At 42.1% G+C, this 17,706-nt stretch overlaps 1 protein-coding gene across 3 annotated transcripts in view; it reads left to right on the forward strand.

Annotated features, from left to right (window-relative positions):
• The window catches only part of PRPS2 (phosphoribosyl pyrophosphate synthetase 2), a 41,281-nt gene extending 27,393 nt beyond the window's left edge, over window positions 1–13,888 (forward strand). For all 3 annotated transcript variants that reach the window (XM_037900157.2, XM_037900168.1, XM_037900177.1), the window contains 3 exons: window positions 3,265–3,438; window positions 10,420–10,579; window positions 11,550–13,888. In XM_037900157.2, coding sequence (XP_037756085.1) covers window positions 3,265–3,438; window positions 10,420–10,579; window positions 11,550–11,642 — 427 coding nt within the window. In that variant the 3' untranslated portion in view covers window positions 11,643–13,888. The remainder of the gene's footprint in view (window positions 1–3,264; window positions 3,439–10,419; window positions 10,580–11,549) is intronic.
• Window positions 13,889–17,706: the final 3,818 nt, after the last annotated feature.

The raw sequence follows: 17,706 nt of genomic DNA on the forward strand, positions 1-17,706 counted from the left end.
CCCCCCCCCCCCTCCACCGCTCCCCCCACCGCCTGAAACAATTCAGTCTTGTGGTAGAATTCACGGAGTGGCAGAGAGAAGCTGTCTGGCAAACTTCTTTATATATTTTATCAGATTAATTGCTTTTTTACAAGAAACATTTGTTTGTATTTAGCATATCTTCATGTTGTAAAGTAACCAGACACTGCCTCTTGAAGTGGGGGGAAATTATTCTTTAAGATGGAAAGACAGACATTTATGTGTGTTTCCCAGCTAATTACTATATTCTGTGTGAGAGAGAGGACTACCTATACAAGCTCCACAGTTAACTGTGGATTTCTAAAAATAACTAGCAGTAACACAAGTTTATTGGAAGAGCAGCATGCTGGGTTTTTTGTTGGGTTTTTTTTTTAAATGAATGATCTTGACCTAGATCTGGAAATATTGACGGGATAGAAGGACTTGCATACAGTGGAACCCCAATTATCAGACCCTCCCTTAACTGGCTCCTCACGTTTACTGAACAACCAGGACTCCAGGGCCAGACTCAGGTGATCTCTCCTGTGGCTGCTAGATGGCGCTGCAGTGTCTCATTTTTCACATTCTCTGGTTTATCCGCAATTCTGATTATCCAAGCTGGCCACAGTCCCAATTAGTCTGGATAAATGGGGTTTTGCTGTGTAGATATTAGATACAAGCTGGGTGAGGTAATATCAGTTATTGGACCAACTTTTGGTGCGATCTGAAAAAGAGCTCTGTGTAAGCTTGGAAGTTTGAGTCCCTCACCAACAAAAGTTGGTCCAATAACCGATATTACCTCACCCAGCTTGTGTCTCTCATATCCAGGGAAGGACCAACTCTTCTACAGCACTGCTTAAGTGTATATGATTGCCAAGGTTTAGAATATCTGGATTCTGTCACTTCCTCTTACAACTCCATCAATTGTCCTGTTAGCCAGCCTATTAAAGAGTGAAGTTAGGCATAAAACTACTGTTGATTATTTGTGCTCCTGCATTGTCAGGACCTGTTGTGAAAATATGTGCTCGAGTGTATGAAAATGTGAAAATACTTTGACTTATCCCATTGTAGTCAAAAGGAGGTCATTTTGAGATTTATTTAAAAGATGACACCCCTCTGGAAACTAAATTCTAATACTGGTTCAGCTGTGGTTTTGAGTGGTATTTAAGAATAATTCCTATTTCAGAAAGATTGAGATTGCCCTCTATATGCTCGCTGTCTTTATTAATACATGAGAGACCTGATTTTTTTATTTATTTTATTTAAGATTGATTGAATATTGGTGTAACTTTTAAAGGAAAGTACAGTTTAGTTTTTTACAATCTTAATATGAAAAGGTATCAATCTTGTCAAAAATTTGTTATGCAGTGGCTAGAATTTAATATTTTAGAAGAGACTAGTATGTCCACAAGAGGTCACTCTTAGCATCTTATGAAATCTTTAGTAATTAAAAGTAGCGTATAGATGAATCTTGTGAATTACTAACCAAGTGCTGAACATCAGAAAAGAGACATGGAGAATGAAATTAGTCAGATCCTCCTCATTTACTCCAATATACAAGTGACTATAAGGTTGTTAATTTAAAAAACCCACCTATGGTACTGTGCATTTCAGTTGAAATGTGACTTTTAAATATGAAGATCTTTTATATATTAAGGATTTTCTAATGTTATCAATAGAAAGCCTCAATTCTGAATTTACTTAACTCATCTAGTTGTGCTTAAATATTGCCACAATCTATTCGAACAGGGGTTCTCAACTTTTTCTTTCTGAGCCTCCCGCTGCCCCCCCCTCCCCCAAACATACTATAAAAACTCCATAGCCCACCTGTGCCACAACAACTGTTTTTCTGCATATCCAATAGATTAAAAGCCAGGACCAGCATTAGCAAGCAGGGCAGTTGCCTGGGGTACCACACCACAGGGGCTCACATGAAGCTAAGTTGCTCAGGCTTCAGCTTCAGCCCCAGCGAGTCTACTAGCCCTGTTCTCTGGTTTATTTTGGCAGACCCCCTGAAACCTGCTCACAGCCCCCCAGGGTGGCCCCAGACCTGTGGTTGAGAACCACTGTACTAGAAGCTTCTGAATAGTTGGCATGTATTGTGTATGCATAGCACTTGCCAACAAGATACTAACAAACCTAAACTTTTACTTGCGTGTATTTGTCTGATGTGCAATATTTGTTTCAAACTTAAATATTTTAGTTTTAAAAATCTCCTTTTTCTTGAAGTCAGCAGCCTATATAAATTTAGCCTTTAATATTAAGTTGGTGTTCAGCTGATGAGGTGGGTTTCTTAACTACATGTAGCTTTTCTAGTTTACTTCCTAATTAAAAAATAACCTGTTCTTTCCATCTTCTTGCAATAGGACAAGCCCAGATGTCCCCTAGAGAGTAGCCTTTCTTTTGGAAAGGCCGTCTAAATCTGTTTTCACTACCCCACAATGTCTTTGCTCTTTTTCAGCACTACAAGAAGAAATGCCTGTTGCCTTCATATTAGGGGGACATCAGGGCTTGATGTATTGCAAAGTCTGCTTGTAGCACTAGGCTTTAAACAGCTAGTTGCTTGGATTGTGCTCAAGGCCAGTTCTCTGATTTTACAATGCTTTGTAGTAAACCCTTAAACATATATCTTTATAATACAAATATGAGTAGACCATGTTAAATCGTAAACTTAATATATTATAACTGAACTACTGACTTAAATTCTGTTTGGGGTGTCTGAGTGGGGAGGAGGATGGGTAGTGAGAAGTAATAACTGATCTGTATTTTTTCCAGATCAAAATGTGTTTTGACATTGACTCTTTACACTGGGGAAGTGATGAATACTCTTCTCCATCCATATAAAAGCACTAGTGGATTATTAATTCTATGTGCCCCAAATGGCTAAACATTCTTGTTCTCATTAAATATATTTGAATAGTGACCTTCTGTAAGGAAGGAGTTCAGTGCCTGAAAATTAGTCAGTCCAAAAAAAAAAACAAAAAAAAAAACAAAAAAAACAAAACCCCTCATACGTCTGGAAGAATGATTTTTGGATGTCTTATGCTACTGTGGCTGTAAGCCCCATTGCTTAACAGAAGAGCAGCATTGGTGCTACTACCCACGTCAATATTTTGTGATATTTTAAAATGTTGTTTATGGTGTGTTTTTAACTTTTTTCTTAAAATATAAAGACCGTTATTTCTACAGCAGGCACATGCAATTTCTTTCCCTCTTGTTTCTGAAAAGTGTATTTTAAAACATGTTTGAATCTTTCTTACAACTTAGGGTTACTTCAATCGCAGATCGACTGAATGTTGAATTTGCTCTGATTCACAAGGAAAGAAAGAAAGCTAATGAAGTGGACAGAATGGTCTTGGTTGGTGATGTGAAAGATAGGATAGCTATTCTTGTCGATGACATGGCTGACACATGTGGCACAGTATGTCATGCAGCAGACAAGTAAGTATTGTTCCAAATTGACCCCATACCCCAGTGTACAGTCACCAGTCTGTTGCAAGCTGGCCAAATTGCTTGGTCCCCTCCCCCCATGCTTCCATTTCTGCTGGGTCTGGATAGTGTCTAGTTTTTTTTTTTTTTTTCTAGGTCTGTAGGGCACACTTTTAGCCTCAAACCTTCCTTGGGACCTGGAGTGCCATCACCCTCGAAATCAGTGTCTGAGACCTACCAAGCTCCCTAGTTGCTTCTACATGCTCTCTTAGAGCTCTACCTAGGCTGTGGTTTGAGTTTCTAGTTTGACCCCTTCAGGGACAAAGCAAGGAACATAGGCTTAGCAAAGAAATTTCTTAATCACAGTGGCTTTACATTTAAAGTACATGAGAATTATAAATCTTTGAAAATAGAAGTTCTGGCATACACTTTGCCTGAGTCTGATCTGACCCCTTCTGGGAATCTAAGGTCTGTCTGCATTTCAGATCACAGAGTCCCTCTGGCAAGTCCTTTTCAGATTGGTGAAGGTCAAACCCCTGTGCACAGACCACAACCTCACTCTCTCTCTTAAATAGAGCCTCATGGTGCTATCTGCTCCCACCACACAAGGAGTTCTTGCCCCTTCTTGTGGGCTCCTGTATAGAGGAACTGTTGTTCCATGGTGGTAGGCCAGTACATGGGGGAGAGTCAGTGGCCCTAGATTGCTTTGTCGTGGCTTTTAATGCTCTTCAGTGAGGTGTCAAACGCTCTCCCTGAGCAATATTTCCATGCATAGCATAAGTCAGTGAAACTACTCACATGCATAAAGTTACTCATGCTTAAACATTTGCAGGATTGGGACCTCAGGCTATAAATTCATCAGAGCAGGGCAGCTTTTTTCCTGTGTGTTTATAGGTCACCTAGCAGAACAGACCCCTCTAGGAGCCTTTGCTATTACTATATATAAAGCGATGGGGTCTAAATTAGCTTTTACCACTCAGAGATTTTGGGGTCATTGTGGATAGATCTCTGAAAACATCAACTCAATATGCAGAGGCAGTCAAAAAAGCTAACCATGTTGGGAATCATTAAGAAAGGGATAGATAATCAGACAAAAATATCATATTGCCTCCATATAAATCAGTGGTTCTTAAACTTTTGCATTGGTGACCCTTTCACACGGTAAACCTCTGAGTGTGCGCCCCTCTCGCCCCCCCAAATTAAAAATACATTTTTTTTATATTTGATACTTATAAATGCTGGAGGAGAAGCACGGTTTTGAGGGCTGATGGCTCACGACCTCCCACGTAATTACCTCACAACCCCCAGTGTGAGAACCCCTGATATACCCACATCTTGAATACCATGTACAGATCTGGTCACCCCATCTCAAAGATATATTGGAATTGGAAAAGGTACAGAAAAGGGCAAGAAAAAGGATTAGGGGTATGGAACGCTTCTATGTGAGTAGAGATTAAGACTGCTGGGACTTTTCAGCTTGGAAAAGAGACAACTAAGGGGATATGATAGAGGTCTATAAAATCATGACTGGTGTGGAGAAAGTAAATAAGGAAATGTTGTTGTTTATTCCTTCTCATAACACAAGAACTAAGGGTCAAATGAAATTAATAGGCAGCAGGTTTAAAACTCACACAAGGAAGTATTTCTTCACACAATGTACAGTCAACCTGTGGAACTCTTTGCCAGAGGATGTTGTGAAGGCAAGTCTATAACCGGGTTCAAAAAAGAACTAGCTAAGTTGACGGAGGATAGGTCTGTCAATGACTATTAGCCAGGATGGGCAGTGATGCAAAACCATGCTCTGAAGTGTCCCTAGCCTCTGTTTGCCAGATGCTAGGAATGGGCAGCAGGGTGATTGCCTGTTCTGGTCATTCACTCTGAAGCATTGGCCACTGTCCGAAGACAGGTTACTGGACTAGATGGACTGTTGGTCTGACCCAGTATGGCCGTTCTTATGTTCTTAGAATACAAATAATAAATGATGGTGTGGTGTGGAAAAACACTTAGAAGAATTCTCAAGGAAAAATAATTTGGTTTTGTTTTGACTATTAGAAATCCTGCTTCATCTAATGCAACAATTCTGGGAAAGGATCTCTGCTCTAGTTTAGAGTTACAGCTCAAAGAGGTGCTCTCCTTATATACCTAGCCACCATTCTTTTTAGGCTGAGTAAATCAGATGGAGCTTTTAGAGTTTACAGATATTTATTCACAATGGTCTTCAGAAAAATCTTGTGAATTTGGAAGAAGTAATGTGCAAAACCATAATTCTTTTCAATATGATATGTAATGCAAAGGTTTATTTTGCATTTTCTAGCTCACTTCGGATACTTGGTAATACAAACGTCTAAAAACAAAGCTAATTAACTTACTTTTCCACCCCTTATTCGAAAGGGGTCAGTACTGACTGAAAAATGGTTCTTATCCTGACAAAGCAGATGGAAAGGGCTTTGTCTGGACGAACCAGGTTTTCAGCTAGCTTTGTTTTTAATCTGTTGTCAGTGTATTTAAATAGACAGAACTGTAGTGTCTGTCTTGCCTTCTCCAGAAAGAGTGTGATGAATCAAGTTGTTACTCCTGTAACAAAGCAGCCTTTGGCGGGATGCTACTGACTGTCAATTCAGGACAAATTGCTTAGAGCAGAACAGTCACAGCCCAAGGCTGGGGGGTCCTTCACTAAGGCACACCAAACCAGCCAAACAGATGGGACTTCGGTTTTACCACACTGGCTAACCAGAAGTCATACAGGCAAATCCTTCAGATGCTCCATTTTCCCAGTATCACCACCAGCACCACTCCTTATGGGGATGAATGCTTATGAAAACCAACACCCCAGAAAAGAGAAATGGTTCTCCTGATCCCAAAGGACGAAGCCCCAGACCCAGGTCAATACAGAAGTCAGATCTTACCCACAAATCATGCTGTTGCCAATCATTCAGAATCTAAAATCTAAAGGTTTATTCATAAAAAAGAAATATAGATGAGAGTTAAAATTGGTTACATGGAATCAAATACACACAACAATTGCAAAGTTCTTAGTTCATAGAATATCAGGGTTGGCAGGGACCTCAGGAGGTCATCTAGTCCAACCCCCTGCTGAAAGCAGGACAAATCCCAATTTTTGCCCCAGATCCCTAAATGGCCCCCTCAAGGATTGAACTCTCAACCCTGGGTTTAGCAGGCTGATGCTCAAACCACTGAGCTATCTCTCCTTCCCAGTTCTGGTTTGTTTCGGGCTTGATGGGATTACTGCTGATTTAAACCAGTTAAGTCTCTGAAGTACAAACATCCCAGCTTGGATGTGTCGTTCAGTCCTTTGTTCAGAGCTTCAGTTTCAAGCACAGTTCCTCCAGAGGTCAGAAGCAGGACTGAAGACTTAAATGGAGGGGTTTTCAGAGCCTCTTATATCCTCTGCCATGTGGAAGGAAACCCCTTAGTTCTTACTGTGGAAAATCACAGCAGCAAGATGGAGTTTGGAGTCACATGGGCAAGTCACATGTTTATGCATGACTCAGTTCGCAGGTGGCAGCCATTGCTACCTTGAACATTCCCACAAAGGTTACTCAGATGTAGATTGGAGTCTCCCAAGGTCCACTGTCAGTGTTTCTTGATAGGACTATTCTGAGTAACTAAGTGCCCATTCTCAGAAGCTGACCAAATGCCTCTCTGATACTACTTAAAATCAAACACATTGAGATATAAGTACATAGCCAATATTTATAACTTCAAATACAAAAATGGTACACACATACAGACAGCATAATCATAACCAGCAAATTACGACCTTTTCTTAGACACCTTACTTGACCTCCTTTGTACAAGATTTGATGCAACTATAGGACCTTGGTTGCAACAATGATCTATACGGTCACACTTCATGTCAATAATGTCACAACTCCATAAGGAGTAGTTGGGAGGGGCCAGGCCCGTGGACTGCACCTCAGTATATATTAGACAAGTACCTGTCAAAGATGATCCAGGTAATACTTAGTCTTGCCATGAGTGCAGGGGACTGGATTAGATGGCCTCTTGAGGTCCCTTACAGTCCTATGATTCTGTTCTAATTAATTGACTGAAGCAAGAATCACTTAGCAAGATTATGGCTCCTAATCTCAGATGTGGTGTTTGCCTCTGACAGTGTAGAGGAATTGGTAGAGTCCTCTTCCTATCTCCCACCCATCAAACTTACAAAAATACCATCTGCAATTCTAAAACTTGAATCCGGTAGCTAAATGATTCTGTCTGATCCAGTTCTTCTTTGAGTGGCATCCCTAGAGTGTTCCACTCTGGTGCACAAATGCCCCCTGTGCCTTTGATCAGAGACTTCTAGCAGTGTCCGTTTGGTCTGTGCATGCTTTTAGTCAGTCTTGTGCCCTGTGCCATTCTGTTATAGCATTTTATGGGTGAGCCACCCTCAATTCCTTCTCAACCACCTCGGGCTGAGACAGAGGTCTGGCAGTTGTCCCGTTGAGATTTCCTCAACTTTAGCCTTTTTTTTTTTTTTTCCTTATTAATAGTTTGAGTTTCATTAGTTACTAAGTAGTAATAGTATAGCTTCTTATTAAAAAGAAAAATATACCTTAAAAAAATTTCTTTCATTGTATTTAGTTCTGCTTTACTGGGAGGTTAAATGTTTGGCTGGCTTCAAATGTTTGTCATGCCTGGAGGAGATCCTGGTTGGTGACAGGCACTCCCACTGCATCGTTACCTCAGGGAATCACATGTTGCACAGAAGTGCAAGTTTTGTCTGGCACTAAAATCAAGAGCCAGAAAAAACAGAAGGCTTCATCTCCTGATGGACAGCTCTCTCTGCCTGGCTTCTGACCCAGTCAAAGGCACCTCCCGTTTCTGAGTAAGTCTGCTGCCTCTATGAGGCCCACACCTCCAGGGCTCTCAAGAGGAAGACCCAAGACTCCTGTCAAAGGAATATGCCCCTAGCACACTAGGTAGATAATCTACCTATAAAAGCCAAGGTCATCTGTATTTTCAGCTACTGTGGTGCCATTGGCTCGCCAGTCATGTACCAGTGAGATTACTGGTTCCTCTGTTACCCAGAGCATAGCTAGACTGAAAGATGGGAAAGCCTCGTGCCAGGAGAGATCATTGGTACCCTTAATGGATCGAGGCGCCAAGAAGAGCTTTCTCAGTACCAAAGAAACATGGAGTTCTGACTGTGCTTCCCTCTGAGCATCCTGAGACTTGCGGTACCATCAGTGCCCTCGGCCCCAATCACCTTGGTGCAGACTGCAGGCTCTTTACTGATCACACTCTTGGTACCACAGGAGTTTTTTTTCCCCAGGACCTGGCTATATCTGAGATGTCTGATTCTCTGCTCCTCAGCATCAATGTGCTGTCGACGCAGAGGACATTGAGATCGCCTAAAGTTCACTTGGTACTAATGGTTTCATCTCAGATCTCTCCTGGCACTCCACCATTCCATACTGAGCTTGAGGAAGAGGATTCTGGTAAAGACCTTGCCTTGGAGTCTCAAGTGTCAATTCAGGATTCTCCCTTCACTTCTATAGAGGCCCCTTCCAGAAGCCTCTGGTAAAGCTGCAACTACTCGTGGCCCACAATTACCACCAACACCTTGCTGGTACCAGCACCCCTGGATAACGCCTCCTATGCCTTATTCACCTCCTCGTTGGCCATATTGGGACCCTGGGAAGACCTGTTACCCATTCACCTGCCTGTCTTCCATCCCAGACTGCATCTAGATAACCAGGAGGCACTGCTTTATCCCTTTATGGATACTAAAAACTGTTGTACGTCTTGTTTCCTGGTTCCTCTCCTGTAGAGAGATGAGATGGGGCCTAATTGTCAAAAGTTCAATAGAGTGAAAACTGTAATGCATTAACAGGAGGAAGATCCTGACCTGCACAAATAGATGTCACTTTTAGCTGATTTGAGGAGTTCAGTAAAGCAATACTCTTATCCTGTGACTTCTGTTGTTTTTTTATTTTTTTCCCTTTTCCATCCCCAAATCTGAAGCTTAGAAAGAAGGATTATGTCCTTTCTTCATTGTTTCCAAACTTAATTGAGTCAGAGGGGACAATAAAGATGTAGCCTATATCTCAAGTAATCATCACAGATGTTTGAAAATATCCATTTCTAAATAGTTTATACATCAGTTCAAGTAAGTTGGATCTTCAGCAATCTACTTGGTTTGAACTTAAAAAATAGGTACTGAAATTCAGACTGTAGACTAACCTGGGTTTAAAGTGTAACTATTTTAGATCATCACAATAGCTGCTGACACCCATTGACTTAGTTCACAATTATTCACCAGCAAGTGTAGTGTAGCAAGCTCACTGGGATGTATTTTTGGTCAGCCTTTCCCAATATTCATACTGACACAGTTCAGGGCAACTGCACCTGTGTTTTCCCCTCAGTGGTCCAGTAGGGGCACCCACTCTAGGGTTCTGGCTCCCCAGCCGTCACCTGTTGGGTGGAGACCCACATCTCTCCCTCCCTCCTGACCATGGAATTTCCAAGTTGAGAGTCAGTTTACCACTAGATTATTTATTCCAATGTTCTCTTTTGGTCTGCTGGTCTCCAGTACCCAGTTTGAACCACTGAAGAGACCATGAATAAACAAACAGCCAGACAATGGATCTGTTCCCCAGGGTCAAGCTTCAAAGGGCTGATGACTGGAGGAATTATATTAGCATTCCCCATCCTCCTAAAGAAGTCACATGTAATTTTTATGTGTTATGAGATTAACACCTTTGACGTCCAGTGTATTAAAAATATAAAGTTAAGCTTTATCGAGGGTATTGTGTTATTTGTCATGCATACAAGCTAGCACATGCTCAAAACTGTACTACATGATTTTACAAGGGTTATTACCTTTTTGTAGTCTATTGAAGAATCCATATGTAAACTGGATCTTAAATCAAGAGAGTATTTTGGTTTTGCTGTTTCCTAAATAATACTAGAATTTTGTGCTTGAACACACATTGCAAACTTTTCTGTTTTTTGACCCATGTTTTTTAGGTTAGTGTCTGCTGGAGCCACTAAAGTTTATGCTATTCTGACTCATGGAATCTTCTCTGGCCCTGCTATTTCTCGGATCAATAATGCTGCATTTGAGGCTGTTGTAGTAACTAACACAATCCCACAGGATGAGAAAATGAAAAATTGTCCCAAGATTCAGGTACTGTGTGTGTTTGGTGTAGCTTTTCATCTGCTTGATAAAATGCAAATCTAGAATTCAGTTTTTGATGCTAGGATCCCATGCCACTGACCTAGAAGATACTGTTCACAAATTTACTGGACAGTTGTCTTGTTTGTAGAACTTATTCCTAAATGACATTGAAGAATTTGCTATCCCTTTAAAATACCATTGTGAAATCTAGTCAGTTTTTAAAAAAAGACTTCATATACTGCAGCTTCTCCTGAATACCTCTGATTGCAGGGGAGGGTGGTTTAACTGGTGTGTCAAACTAAAGTCCTCTTTTTTTTTTTTTTTTTCTGCCAATGTACATCATGTTATGTTTGCATGTTAGAAATTAACATAATTCTGTTGAAGCCTTTGATTTGTTCCTTGTATTGATTGAGGTTATAGTTTAAAAATAACTTATGAAATACCAGACTGCAGAAGTTACATTGTACCAAAAAATTTGAATGCATCTCAGGACAACCTCGCAAAAAGCCTGGTGTTCCCTTGGAAGCTTCTTCTGGGGAAAGCACAGTTTTGGGTGGGGTGGGGTTGGTTTGTTTTTTTAAGCTACTTAGTTTGAGAGCACCAAAAGACACCTTAAGTTCTGATATAATACAGTAGTCAATTGAATAAACTAAAGCCAATTTGGTATTAACAGAAACAAGACTTGCAGTGAAGATCTGTAGTTCTGTTAGAATTAAACTTCTTTCAAGGAGACATTGCCATCTAGTGGCTAAAATGGTCAGGAAACTTGGATTGTATTCCTTGCTGTGTAGTTTTGGATTAATCTTAGTGCACAGTTCATCAATTTTTAAAATAGATATAGTAAGCAGTCCTCACAAGTGAGGTTTATCTAGTTAATGTTTGTAAAGCACTTTGAGTTCCTTAGAAGAAAGATGCTGTAAATTCTAATGGTCACTAGTGTTAGTGGTATAGTAAATTGTATTTTCTTGATTGCTTTTAGGTTATTGACATTTCCATGATTCTGGCTGAGGCAATCCGAAGAACACACAATGGTGAATCTGTGTCCTATCTGTTCAGCCATGTTCCACTATAACTGCAAGAGATTAGTGGTTTCCTATTGGCTGTGTTCACTGTCACTGTTTTTTTAAATAATGCGACTCAACAATGAGATGACTCTCTTGGTAAAAAGCTTCAGCTCTTACATACTTAAAGATGTTTTTGTTTTCTAATTAATCTTTGTTCATTGTAAATGGGCAATACAGCTCCATTTTGCAAAATCTCTTATGAATACACTTGAGGATTTTGAAGGGGAGGCTTCAATACTTACCTGTGACTTATTCCTACAGGTAACTTTTTGATTCTGTATTTGCCTACAGCAAGAGGGTCAATACCATTTCAAAACTTTATATTTGTGGGGCTGCCAAAGGTAGCCCAATTTTAAAATATTTCATATTTAGTTTATATTTAAGTTGGATGGGCAATGATGTAGTTCTCCTGCTGTGTAATACTGAACCTTTGTCTAGGCTGTTAACTGAACATTGGAAAAAGGGTCAAATGTGTATTCCCTTAACAGTAAAATATTTTCTTTCTTTTAACTTGACAGAAATTCTGTGGTAGCTTGATGCCCACCTACTTCATATACCTCATGATTAAAAATTGCTGGGCAAGTTCACTTTTTGTGGGGTCAGCATAACTGTAGCTTAGAGATTAGTTGCTTGTGCTCTCTTCCTACTAAACTACTGCTTCAGATGTCTAATCTCTGAAGCTGGGACCACAGCCACCATTTCTCTGCATATGGTAGTTTCAAAATGTTACGCTTCATTTGGAATGAAATGTGTCAATTATAGGCAACTTGTATGTATACGTTGGCCTTTCAAGTAAATTACTAAAGTTTGACCTTTATTTAAATCTTCAGTTTTAACCATGAGTCTGTCACTTTGTAGGTCTTTTCAATAAAATTTGAGACTTCCATAACACAATTAAAGTGAACTATTGACACAGTATATTCAGTGTGCAACATTTTGGAGCGTATGAAATTCCAAAGTTCAAACAGTGATTGTGTATGTGTGTAAAATGGGTTCTCTTTTTTCCCCTCTGGAAAGTTCATTGCACTATATCATTCTGTTCTGCTCTATGTTGCTCAGCTGCAGTTTTCAGTTTTCCTGTTCATAGTTCAGTATTTGACATGTCAGCCAAACCTGTTATGTTAATACATCTGTTAACGTGTAAATTTTAATGGTCACTAGTATTAGTGGTATAGTAAAACATTTCTTAAAGCTTTCCCACCTCCTTGCAGACAGTGGATCTTGACCATTCTGTTAGGTGAGATCTTCATTGTTGTGCAGCTAACTGAGTGGTCTGGTTGCTCAACAGTCTTAGTTACTCAGTAACAAAGGAGCAAAAACCATTGTGAAAATAACAGTTTGCAACTAAAATGTTGAGAGCCTTATCCTTAAGTACTGATGGTAAATTCCTTTAGAAATTTTACAGATTTATGACTAAATCAAAATTCTTACTCTTGGAGATTACAACTCCAAGTTCTAAAGGGACTTGACAACCTAAAAGCATAGAGAGCTTCAGCTGAGCTAAGATAACATTCACACACCTAGTTCATGGGAGGATATCCAGTTTTCTACCTGATGTAGTTAATTACAATTTCATTTTCCATATCTTAGAAATGAGTCTCTTAATTGTTTTATTGTGGGGATTCCCCCCCAAAAAACTGATTTCTGCCAATCTTACCATATTATGGTATAACTTTAAATATGCTTGCTTTTTCTGTTGCATCTGAGGCAGTCTAATGTTCTAGTCCAGTGTTTACCTAATTCTAAGGCTGATTTTAGTTTGGGTATGCCAGCTCTTTTAGGGATTTAAAAAAATCCACTTGACTGCTTTTATCAGTAAGGAGAAGAATAGTGGTGGAGAGCACATCCATGTCAGTAATCCAAAGAAAATGCAATTCAGGTGTCTGTGTCTACTGAGAACTTCTAGCCCTGGTTTAATTTTCAAATCTTGTATTGTGGCCGGATGAATTTGTGGCCTACCTGCTGCAAAAAAGGTTTTATAGAGAATTATTTAACCTCTTGTAGTCTTAATTTTTAGAGATTTCTAGCTTTATCACATTGCAGTTAAGTCTACCCCAAAACTATGGCTGATTAGCCATGATCATACCAAACTTTCTTTTAACTTACCTCTTCTTTTGCTAGTATATGTAGTACCATAGACAATAACTGTTATCTTGCTCTGCAAATCAGGGCTCTGTTACAAATGAAATGTTGAACTGTTTTGCCACTACTATGCTCAAGTATTCTTAATAAATCTTAAAACTGCTTGTGTTTACAGGTTGTTTTCTTATTTTCTTTTGTTGCATTGGTTTATGGAGACCACTTATTACAAGTATTGAGTTGGGGATGGAGGATGGGTGGAAAATATAGGCAGTGGTATTCTTCCAAGACCTGCTTACAAACTGTGCCCAGCCATCCTAGACACCAAAACAAGCCACCCCTCAGTTTGTGCAGATCTTCATAATAGGTTCATCCTTCTCCCTCTTCAAATGCTCTGACAAGCACGGAAATAGTTACAGTAACATTTAAATTATCATTATTGGGCATCTGATTAAACCTATGTGAACAGGGGCCGTTTTTGCTTCTCAGGTTATGCATTTTAAAGTTTTTCAGCAAAAATGGTTCATTTGTTTCTGATGTTAGTTGGGGGGCGGGGGAATAGTTTTACTCACTAACATTTTCTTACTGGGTGGGTCAATGACAAGAGTGATGAAGAACAGTCTTTGACCACTCATTGCGCCAAGCTGATTCCACTGTCATGTCCTTTGGTGGTGTAAATTACCCTAAAATGCATCTAGAAGACAGGCCAGCTGGTGGGTGGTTGAAGAGGTCTGCATACAAATACAGGTCGCTGTTCTTATGGATATTGGCCAGCAGCATGAGAGGCCTTCTCACAACAAATATGGGGCAGCGCTATGTTACTAAGTATCAGCAGCCTTGGCACTGTAGTTGCCTGTAAAGTCCCAGTAACAATATTCATATCTTTAAGCTCTACATCAGAGGTGGGCAAACTATGGCCCGTGGGACTGTCCTGCCCAGCCCCTGAGCTCCCAGCTGGGGAGGCTAGTCCCCAGCCCCTCCCCTGCTGTCCCCACCACAGCCTCAGCTTGCTGCACTGCAAGCGCTCTGGGCAGCACGGCGGTGTGGCTGGCTCCAGCTGGGCAGTCCTGCCGCTGTGAGCGGTATGATAAAGGTGCGGGGAGCGGGATGGTTGGATAAGGGGCAGGGAGTTCTGGGGGTGCAGTCAGGGGACAGGGAGCAGGGGGCGGTTGGATGGTCAGGAGTTCTGAGGGAGGCAGTCGGGGGTGGGAAGTGGGAGGGGGTGGATGGGTGCGAGGGGCAGGCTGTTTGGGGAGGCACAGCTTTCCCTACCCAGCCCTCCATACAACCCCAGTGTGGCCCTCAGGCCAAAAAGTTTGCCCACCCCTATTCTACATCAACCAGCCTTGTGTGAGACAAGCAACACCAGACAGGAGCACAGTACTCTGTTGAATAGCAGAGGGCAAGGGCTGGTGTTCTAAGTATCCAGGTGCTTGCAAAAAAGGTCAAGTATCAGCCTACCTCTTTTTTTTTTTTTTTTTTTTTTTTTTTTTTTTAAACCAGGAATAACAGTAAGTGTACAATAAATGTTTCTGGCAGAGTTGGGAACAGAGCTCAGGTCTCTAATATAGGAGATCCAAGTCTTATCCACTTAGCCACATTATGTGGGTAGAAACCCTGGCAAGTCTCTGCACTTTAAAACTGAGATTACTCCTGCGGCTGTAACCTTTGTCTGTTCCATAGCTAGTCAGCCACAGAGAACAGCCTTCTACTGTTGCAAGCTAATGTAATTATGTGGTAGTGGTAGAGGTCTGTGGTACAGTTTTGAGGTCCTGGTTTCAAACTCCGCTCATGACCCATGTGTAAGATAACCTTATTTACCAATGTGTGGCTGGCCCGAGTCCTTCCTGCCTACGCAGGACCAGCTTGACATCCCCCTCCCTGCCCCCCCATGGTCCTGGTCTGAGCCCCCCGCTGTCCCCCTTCCACCTGCGGTCCAAGTCTGAGCCCCCCTGCTGCCTACTTGTGCATGGTGAAAATGATACTTGCAGCCTGCTTTCCTCACCAGTGGGTCAGTGTAGCCCCACTGCCTGGGGGAGCAGAGATCCTCCCACACAGGCTGAGCAGGGGCCACAGCAGGTATGTGGAGCGGCGGTAGTGTGCTGTGCTCCGGCTACTCACCTGTGCAAGGTAGGGGCACTGGCTGGAGGGTGCAGCAGAGCAGGAGCAGCAATGGGAGGGGGGAGGGCAGGAGCACTCTCACTGCCTATCCCTGGTGCTGCTGTTGCCACGCTCATGCTGCTGACATTGGAGGAGGTGGCAAGAGAGATTCCAGCATGGCTGGCAACCGGACTTTGAGTATCTGGTCAATGTTTCTGATCAGACACTGTCAGGTGCCCTTTTGACCAGACGTTTTGGTCGACATGGGCACCTGGCAACCTTACACCCATCCCTACCCCTCTCTCACACATGGGGAGTGACCAACCGAACCCTCCCTGCCTGGTGCTCTTAGCCCTGCTGGGTCCCTGGAACAGGCCCCTATCTGCTACCCTGTGTAGCATCTTCCCAGCCTGAGGTCACCACCTGCTCCCACTAACTAGCCGCCGCAGCGCACAGCCAGCAGGAAACAGGCTGGGGAGTGGGGGCCCTGCTGGCCAACAGCTAGCACACAGCAGGGGCTGTGCTGGCAGACCAGCAGGAGCAGTCCCCATGCTGCATCTTCCTGCCACCAGCCTTGCACACCCCTGTTAGGATATAGATATTCAGGCCTGTCTGCAAAGGCCTGTACTTCAAGAATTTAGGGGTATTCTTATCACTTGGCTAGTTCTAGAGGTATAAAAGAGAATCAAAATCACTGTCTGCTGGTATAAGGGCCTTCTCTTACTGTGACAGTTTGAGGCCCTGTTCTTAGGCTAAGGCCTTTGGCTAAGCGGCAGGGGCAGCCATAAGCTAGGAAGCGAACAGTCACATCCTCACATTCCAAACTAGTCACACTGAAATAAGGTGCTATTGGGCTGTTAGGCACTATCAGGACAGGATTGTATTCCTATCACCTCCAGAGAAAGGGAAGTGCCTAGAAAATGTAAAAGGAAACTTAGTTTGATAGCATCCTGTCTGGCAAGAACTCACTTATCAGTAGCTGGGATGTGAAATCCTCACTTCTGTATTGTCTTGTCGTCATAGTTCCCACTTTGCTATTGTTTGTCTATATAATCTCTGTCTGGTTCTGTGATTGTTCCTGTCTGCTGTATAATTAATTTTGCTGGGTGTAAACTAATTAAGGTGGTGGGATATAATTGGTTACATAATCATGTTACAATATGTTAGGATTGGTTAGTTAAATTTCAGGAAAATGATTGGTTAAGGTTATAGCTAAGCAGAACTCAAGTTTTACTATATAATCTAGTCAATGAGGAAGTGAGTGGGCATGGGAGGGAGGGGGTGAGTGTGTGGGTGGGGGAGATGGGAACAGGGAATGGGGGTAAGGAAACTGGAATAATGTTTGGCTAAGGGCAGGAATGGGAACAGGGACACAGGTGTAAGGCTCTGTGGTGTCAGAGCTGGGAAGGAGGATACTAAGGAAGGAAACTGGAATCATGCTTGCTGGAAGTTCACCCCAATAAACATCGAATTGTTTGCACCTTTGGACTTCGGGTATTGTTGCTCTCTGTTCATGTGAGAAGGACCAGGGAAGTAAGCGGGTGAAGGAATAAGCCCCCTAACAACCCATCCCCATTGTTGACCCCCCCCATTCCCTCCCACCATTGCTGGGCGAGCGGCTGGCAAGCAGGGATCTGGCCACCAGCAGGATCTGTTGGTACTGAAATCGGGGGGATGCAGAAAATACAAGACAATTTGCCTCTATTTAGCAAAAAATTAGGCACCTGGCAGAGGACTTAAATACATTGACTGTCCTGTTAAAAACGGGCCGTCTAGTCCCTACCTATGTGGTGTGGTGTTGTAGCCAGACAGCCAGCCCCACCCCTCAGACCAGCATTGCTGGAAACACACGGGAGCCAAAACACCAGGGCACTCCAGCACAGCCTTTGAAGC

Source organism: Chelonia mydas, chromosome 1 (genome assembly GCF_015237465.2).
Source record: "Chelonia mydas isolate rCheMyd1 chromosome 1, rCheMyd1.pri.v2, whole genome shotgun sequence".
Lineage (NCBI taxonomy): Eukaryota > Metazoa > Chordata > Testudines > Cheloniidae > Chelonia > Chelonia mydas.